Source organism: Aquila chrysaetos, chromosome 21 (assembly GCF_900496995.4).
Source record: "Aquila chrysaetos chrysaetos chromosome 21, bAquChr1.4, whole genome shotgun sequence".
Lineage (NCBI taxonomy): Eukaryota > Metazoa > Chordata > Aves > Accipitriformes > Accipitridae > Aquila > Aquila chrysaetos.
Genome location: NC_044024.1, coordinates 11318895 through 11326702, shown reverse-complemented (window position 1 = coordinate 11326702; position 7808 = coordinate 11318895). Strand labels below are relative to the sequence as shown.

Genomic DNA, 7808 nt, shown 5'->3' with positions numbered 1-7808 from the left:
TACAGCTCCCAGCGGGCATCGCGGCGGCCGCACTTACATAACCTGCCCGGCCCCACCACGGCGGTCTGCGGGCCCGGTGGCTCCGTGCGGGTGGGGCCGTGGCGGGAGCCCCACGGAGGGAACAGCTCCTCCGCCCGCACGAGAGCGCGCAGCGACCCGGGAGTGTTGCTCCCTCGCGCCGTCCCGTCACGGACAGGAGCCCGTTTCCGGGACATGCCCCAGCACAAGGCGTGACGGGCCCGGTCGGTTGGTCAGAACCGTGGCAACCAGGTTCCAGGGCCCTAGCACACCCCGCGCCGTACAGCGCCCGGGGCCGGCTCTGCCCAGGACGCTGTACGGCGCAGTCCCGCTGTAGGTTTTTCGGCCCCGCGCCCCGGTTCCTAGCCCCCAGGCGTTCAGCGCGGCTGGCTCGGGGGCGGGCTCTGCACCGCCCCGCTGTGGCCCGGCCAGGGCGGCCCAGGCCGCGCGGGGCAGCGTCGAGAGCGAGCCCGGCCTGCAGGTTCCGGGGCTGCGCTGTGGCGTCCCCCGCGCCCTGAATACTCGTTCCGTTTATGCAGGCGGCGGCGCTGGCGTGCGCGGGCCGGGCGGCGGCTGAGGGGCCCCGAGGCCTGGATAGCCGCCGCGTTATGCAGGCGGCGGGCGGGCGACGTCGCGTCGTGCGCGGGCGGGGCAGGCTGCGGCAGCGGGCGGGGCGGGCCGGGCCGGGCGGGGCGGTGGCGGCACCACCACCATGTCGGAGGCGGCGGTGGCGGACACCCGGCGCCTGAACGCCAAGCCGCAGGACCTGACGGACGCGTACGGGCCGCCCAGCAACTTCCTCGAGATCGACATCTTCAACCCGCAGACCGTGGGCATGGGCCGCGCCAGATACACCAGCTACGAGCTCCGGATGCGGGTGCGGCCCCTGTGGGGCCTGCGGGCCCGGGGCGGGCGGAGGGGGGGAGCGGCCGGCAGGCCTCGGGGCCCGCCGTGCGCCGCGGAGCCCCGTGTGTGCCCTGGCGGGGCTGCGCTGCTCCGTGGCCGGGTGTACGGCCCGGGGAGGGGCGGCAGCGCTTGGTGCGCAGTGCCGGGGTGGCCCGGGGCGGGCGGCCGGGGCAGGGCCGGGGTGGTCTCGCTGCTCTGGCTGAGCGCCGCCTGCACGGTCGGGGCGGGGAGCGGCGGTGTGTGTGTCGGCGGCCCCGTGCAGCCCGGGCGTAGCTCCTGGGGCTTGGGGTAGCCGGGCAGGGTCTGCGCTTGTCTGCGGCGGTGGCAGGGGGCTGAGGAGGTGAGCTCTGGCCCGGCTGGGGCTGGCAGCTTGCCTGCGGCTCTCCAGCGGGCCCGGGCTCAAGGTCAGAGCGCTCGCAGCTGGTGGGTTTGCCGGGGCCCTTCGGCATCCGACGAGGGCTGGTATGCACAAGGACAAGGAGGGTGCTGCCTCAGCAGGCTTCTGTCCCCTCTCTAGAGCCCCAGCCCTGGCACTTGGGCACCGTCGGGTGGTTGCTGAGCAGGGCGTGACTGCGTGCAGCTGGTTATCTCAAGCAGGGGAGGAAAGCTAGCTAGCCGTATCTTGGGACCTGATCACAGGGCAGTCTAGCTATCCCTTCTGAGTCAGCTTGATTGCTTTACAAAAAGCCTGTGATCCAGGAGCGTGTGTAGCAGGCTTAGCACTTCTTGCAGGGTTCTCTTCCCTGGGTCTTAACCGAGCTGAACTGGGGGCCTCTTCACAGCTCTGCATCTGATAGCTGAAGGAAGTAAAAGTAAAATTGAGCTTCCTCTGAAACAAACTACCTTTAGCGCATGTTAGGGTGCTGGCATTGATTTCAGTTCATAGCATGATTTAACTGCTAAGTCTCCACTGCCTTTCAGAAAAATTGGATGTTTGCTTTTTTTTGTTGTGACGCTTGGTTTCCATCAACCTGCCAAAGGGTGCCTGGCAGGTGGCAATGAGAACCTCTTAGTCCCACTGAAACTAGCTCTTGCGGGGATGCTTTGAAAGCAGCTGGTTTTACTTCGCAGACCTCATAAGAATATAGTTAAATGTGTAGCAGCAATACCTGTGTTCATCTAGGTGCTGCTTGTCAGAAGGTTTTGCTACCTCAGTTCCTTCAACGTTTCAGGCTGTGTTGATAGGGTAAAGGTAAAGTTACTGTAGCTGTCAGTCTTTAGACTCTAGTGGTGGGGGAGAAGGATGGGGAATTGCTGCATGTTCCTCCAGTGACACAAGCCAGATAAGAAAAAGCTGCTTGCCTGTTAGGGTAGATGATGTGTTCTGAAAGAAGATTGGAGGATGAGGTCTGGCCTTGAACAGTTGCTGGGACGAGATTTCCTCCCTTAGTTCTTCCATGGAAATACCAGTGTCGGGTCGGAGGTTCTTTTCTTCTGCAGGCTGCTGTGAAGCTCTTTTGTAGATCACTTCAAAATGGAGTGAACTCAAGGGAAAAAAAAAATCAGCCTTCTCTGTGTTGTGAGCCCTGGTTCCAGCGCATGCCCCTGGGAGGGGTGTGTTCCTGAAATAGTCACTTGAGGGGGCGGGAATGGCTGGCTCTGAGTAGCCTGGCAAGTGCTTGCTTGATTCCAAAGGACTTCCGTGCTTGTGCTCTGTCCTGAATAAAGAAGCTGGGTGTTCTCATGATACCTCCTTCTCAGGGGGCTTGGTTTTCTAAACGCAGCTTCAGGTTTCAATGACATGTTGAAATACTATCTGGCTTCTAAAGCAACCTGCAGATTAACTACTCTCTTCATTACAGACAAACCTCCCGATCTTCAAATTGAAGGAGTCGTGTGTGAGGAGACGATACAGTGACTTTGAATGGCTGAAGAATGAGCTGGAACGAGACAGTAAGGTGAGGCCTGGCTCAGATCTGCCTGTTGCTGAAACCAGGACATATGGGAACAGTTGTAGCAATAATTTTGAGCTGCCCAGAAGAGAGGCTGTGATGGTGGGCAGCTGTTGGGGCTTGATCCCTATCCACATAATGAAGCTGGAGGTGAGTGTCAAATGGTTAAGGATATCCGCTTGCAGGTGGCTGTTCTGCTGACAGGGTGATTCTGTGCTTTCAGATTGTAGTGCCACCACTGCCTGGAAAAGCCTTGAAACGACAGCTTCCCTTCCGAGGAGACGAAGGCATCTTTGAGGAGTCCTTCATTGAGGAGCGGAGACAGGGACTAGAACAGTTTATTAACAAGTAAGCTTGATGTCCTGGGTTTGCTGTGTGCTGCCTTTCTGGCTACTGCTGGTAGAAGAGGGCTGTGGATTGACTGGGAAGCAGTCTTGATCTGCTGCACACAGGTGCCGTGCTGAAGGATGGTGCCTGCAGCTGGGTAATGAAACCATGGTTCTGAAGCAAGTCCTGCCCTGAGTGTGGGTTGTGTTCAGCACTCTCTCCTGAGAGTGAAGGAAATATTAGCAGAATAGCTGTGCTGCAGAGACCCACCGACAGGGTAGTGTTGGTTCAGGATGCTCGTGCCCTGCTGCAGGGCATGTTGTGGGAGGGAACACCCTGTGCTCAAGCACCTCTTGCTGGCCCTGTTGCACACTCATCCAGTGACCTTGGGCTGAGCCTGGTGTGGGTGTGCTTGGAGCTGGCTGCCTGTTAGTGAGGAGGTCTGCCTTATTAGCTCCCTACAGAGAGCAGAGGTGTCAGGGTCTCGGTGGTGGCTCTGCTAACCTCCACATCTGATTTTCTTCCAGAATTGCTGGACACCCACTGGCACAGAACGAGCGCTGCTTACATATGTTCCTGCAAGAGGAGACTATTGATAGGAATTACGTCCCAGGGAAAGTGCGCCAGTAGGAGCACCTGGCACTGTCTTCCTCCATTCCACCCTCCCTCCTGCAAAAATGACATTTATTTTTACACTAAATCTGTCTTCTCTGAACCAGCTTTTCCTCTCTTGAACCTCCCAGTTTGTTCAGTATTTTCCTGTTTTGTAACTGGCAGCAGCTTGTTCTACTAGGCTGTGGTCTTGGCCTAAAGGTATGAAGATTTATGCAAGTGAGCATGTTATCCCACACCTAGGGGCAGATGTGAATAGGTGTGGAGCAGGAAATTGCTTATGGCGTTATGGTGTAGGAGCTGCCTCTCTCCCTGTACAGGAAGGTATGAGATGACCTTCAGTCCCCTGTCTGTGCAGCCCCAAGAATCTCTGCAGGAGACTCTGAAGAATAGCAGTTGTCATGTTGGTCAGTGATCGCATCAGGTATTAGCGTTTTAGTAAGGCTTATCCAAAACAGTGAGTAGGTGCCTGGGTGTGTTGGTCTCTCGTCCACCCCATTCACCCTGCATGAAACCCCCATTCTTCACTGTCTGGAAGTGCTGAGACCCAAGACCTACTCTAACCCTGCTCTCGGCCTCCTGCATTACAGACCCGTTTGGTGTATTCGTGTTAATCCCCCTCCTTTTTGACATGCTGCTGGCAGCTCGAGGGGTTTCCATGACGTGTGCTCTCATGATGCTCTGTGTGGGCAGTTTGGCGTGTGGAAGCTGGGATAGCCTGGGCTGTAGCAGTGTGTGCTGCGATGGCCTTGGCCCAGGGTTTAAAAAACGCCACAGCTTGCTCTGCTGCGGGCTGGTGTGGTGGTGTTTCCAGCAGCACCCTGCTCAGCTGAGCCATGGTGACCTTATCCTGCGCCCCAGCTGCAGAGGGGAGGAGATGGGTCTGGCTGAGGAGGAGCAGGAGAGGACTGGTGGGGGCTGTTGTAGTGTGTGGCCATGATAGCTGCCACAGGAGGAGCCCAGCAGTGGGGCCTGGGGTGAGGCTACCTCTTCAGAAAGGGACAGCAGAATATGGTTGGTCAGTCCTGGGTTAGACATTTGCTTATGAAGCAGGAGAAGTAACAATGGCTTTTTGTGTGTTCTCCCCTGTTCTGCGGTGAGCTAGGCAGTTACTTGTGTGGAAGCGAGGACACAAGACTGGTCAGGGAAGCGTCCAGAGCTTGAGGGTGACCACGAGGCTGTGACTTGCTGCAGCAGGACTGTCCTTTGGATGCTCCTCCAGCCGCCACAGCTGCGATGAGCGAGGTTGGGCCTTAGCTGGGGGGCTCCTCAGGTCAAAGCTGGCTGGTTTATAAGCGCTTGGTCACTTTGTGGTGGCACAGTTGAGCCTTTCTTGGAGCATAGGCCTGCGGTGACTGCCCTCCCGTTCCTGCCAAGCACGTCCCCCAAGGGCTCCCTAACGTCTCCTGGGTTTTCTGGTGAGGAACTGGCACTGCTGGGTAAGAAGGAGGTGGCTCTCGGGGAGGAGGAGAAGTCGCTGAAACCAGGAGGGAACTGCTCTGGGGGCCGGCTCGGCCCAGGAAGGGCTTGTGGGGCAGCGCGGAGGCTGGTGCCGGTGGAGGCGGCTGTGCCTGCAGCGGGGCTCAGCCCGTGTCCCCCGCCGCTGCCGGCTCCCGCTTGGGGCGGCCCCTTCCTCCTGCCTGTCCTGCCGCGGGGCTGCCAGCCACCCAGCTGTCTCCACCCTGTCCAGTGTAACGTCCCGGTTCCGTTCGCATTAAACCACTGTGAAGCCGAGTCTCTGCCTCGTCCTGGGGGCTGGCGGGGCGGGGGAAGCACCGGCAGGGGGCGCTGCGCGGAGGCGGGAGGAGGGCGGGGGGGCCTCCCCGGCGGCAGGGGGCGCTGCGCGGAGGCGGGAGGAGGGCGGGGGGGCCTCCCCGGCGGCAGGGGGCGCTGCGCGGAGGCGGGAGGAGGGCGGGGGGGCCTCCCCGGCGGCAGGGGGCGCTGCGTGGAGGCGGGAGGACGGCGGGGCAGGGGGCGCTGCGCGGATCCGCTGAGGTGGGAGCGGTTGGCGGCGGCGGCGGCTGCGAGCGATGTGGCGGTGGGAGCAGCCGCCGGCGGGGTCCGCCTCGCCGGGCTGCCCCGACCTGCTGCGGCACGTAGACGGCCCGCGCTCGCCGCTCTCCCCGCTGTACCTCAGCTTCTTCGAGGAGGAGTGCCGCACCATCGCCACTCGCCTGCGCCTCGGCGCCGCCGTTGCGGCGGAGCCCTTGCCGGACCCGGGGGAGGGCAGCGCCCTGTGGGCCGACGCCGCCGGGCCCGTCACCTCCACGCCGCTGCACACCTCGCCGCCCCTCGACGAGGGGGCCCCGGACAGCGCGACGCCCGCCGCCCGCCCCGAACACGGGTGGCTCCGAGGCCGCCGCCGCCCCGGGCCCGGCCCTCCCGCAGCCTGCTGCCGGCGGTGGCCCCGGCGCAGCGCGGCACGGCTCCAGCCTCGCCCGCCCGCAGGCCTTGTCCCGTAAGGCAGCACGGCGCGGTGCCGGACAGCCCCCCTGCGGCGGGCCGGGCCCCGCGGGCCGCCCCCGCACCCCCGCCCGGTCCCCGGGCCGTGGCGGCGGCAGGCTCTCTGTCTCCCGGGCACGGGCCTCTCTGGGTCTGCAGCTCCCTAAGGCCGGCAAGGAGCTCGGTGGCCCGGCAACAAGGCTCCCCCAGCAGCTCCCTAAGGCTGGCAAGGAGCTCGGTGGCCCGGGAACAAGGCTCCCCCAGCAGCTCCCTAAGGCCAGCAAGGAGCTCGGTGGCCCGGGAACAAGGCTCCCCCAGCCCTCAGGTGAGCCCAGTCACTGGGGAGAGCCCCAGCACGGTGACTGCTTCCCCGGGGCTGCAAAACCCTCTCTCTTCCCCAGGTACCAAGCTGAAGCTGATGCCGGCTGCCAAGTCCAGGCTTCAGCATCCTCGTGGGGCCTTGCAGCTGACACAACCTTCTGCCATTCCCAAACCCACCCCCCGGGACACAGGGATGGAAAGTAATTCTGCACCTGCCAGTTGCCTTATGGAAAGCTGGGAAGCTTGGGGGGACTGATGCTTCAGCTAGAAGGGAGAAGGGGGAAGGCCTGGGCTGCAGCATGGGGCAGGGACAGAGCCTGGGGAGTGGGGAGTCCCTGGAAGCGGCACAGGTAGGAGCCCAGGAAATGTGCTCATGCCCCAAGTGCTGTATTAATTAGCACAATCTGCCCTCCCGCCAATGTGGTCTAGCAGCCTGTTGGCTTGGAGCCCTCACCCCATGGTCTTGTGGGGTCGTGGGGGTGCTGGTGGCTGTGGGCCTGGGACAGGCAGCCTGACTGAGCCCTGGCCTGCCCTAGGAGAGGTGCGGTGTAGCTGCTTTGGAGTGGCAGCCTGTGCCTTATTGTTTGTCCACTGTAGCTGCTGTCAAGGTTGGGGGTCGCAGACAGCCCTCCTGGAGGCTCTCCACAGCAATTCCTATTGTGGCTTCTCGCTCCCGACTGCAGCCGCTGGGAAAAGTGGCTTCCCCCAAGCGCTTTTGCCTCGGTAAGGGTGAATCTGGGCAGAAGCCCTGGAGGCTCTGGTGTCGTGGGAGGGGGGAGCTGCTGCCCTGGGGAGAACATTCAGGGGACTGCAGTCAAGGCTGGTCCCGGGGAAAGGACAGGAGGGGGCAGCGTGTGCTCGGGTTCAGAGGAAGAGAAGTGAAACAGAGGAGTAAGGCTAGGTGACATCCTTTTCCCTGGAGAGGCACCCTGCAAAGAGGCTGAACAAATCTGGTGCTCTAGCTCATCCATAGGACAGGGAGTGGCCCTGTTCAGTGCATGTTGCTGTCAGGGCACTCTCTGAGCAGGGGTTGATGCTCTTTACTTTCATTCCTGGACCCCACTTCAGGATCGACTACGCAGGAGCTGATATGCAATAGGACCCGAGAGCTGAAGGAAGACGGTGAGAGCAAAGAATGGCTGGTTGCAGCAGGGACTGTCTTGGGAGTAGGTGAGCAGTATGGAGGTGTTACGCAGGAGTGGGGAGCTGGAGCTTGCTCCCCTGTAGAGAGGAGCCCCTCTGGAGCTTTCCTGGCTCCTGACTGCCAAAGGCCTGCTGAAATCCAAGCGT

The 7808-nt window shown here is 61.7% G+C and overlaps 2 protein-coding genes across 2 annotated transcripts; both read left to right on the top strand.

Moving 5' to 3' along the window:
• The first annotated feature begins 663 nt into the window (after nt 1-663).
• On the top strand, nt 664-5489 carry SNX12 (sorting nexin 12). Its single transcript, XM_029997169.1, has 4 exons — nt 664-895; nt 2727-2822; nt 3040-3164; nt 3671-5489. The coding sequence occupies exons 1-4, from the start codon at nt 731-733 to the stop codon at nt 3771-3773; spliced, it is 489 nt and encodes a 162-aa protein (XP_029853029.1). The 5' UTR covers nt 664-730; the 3' UTR covers nt 3774-5489.
• Nucleotides 5490-5585: 96 nt separating this feature from the next.
• Nucleotides 5586-6408, top strand: LOC115333847 (translation initiation factor IF-2-like). The gene is made up of 2 exons (XM_029997352.1): nt 5586-5604; nt 5743-6408. The coding sequence occupies exon 2, from the start codon at nt 5786-5788 to the stop codon at nt 6215-6217; it is 432 nt and encodes a 143-aa protein (XP_029853212.1). The 5' UTR covers nt 5586-5604; nt 5743-5785; the 3' UTR covers nt 6218-6408.
• Nucleotides 6409-7808: the final 1400 nt, after the last annotated feature.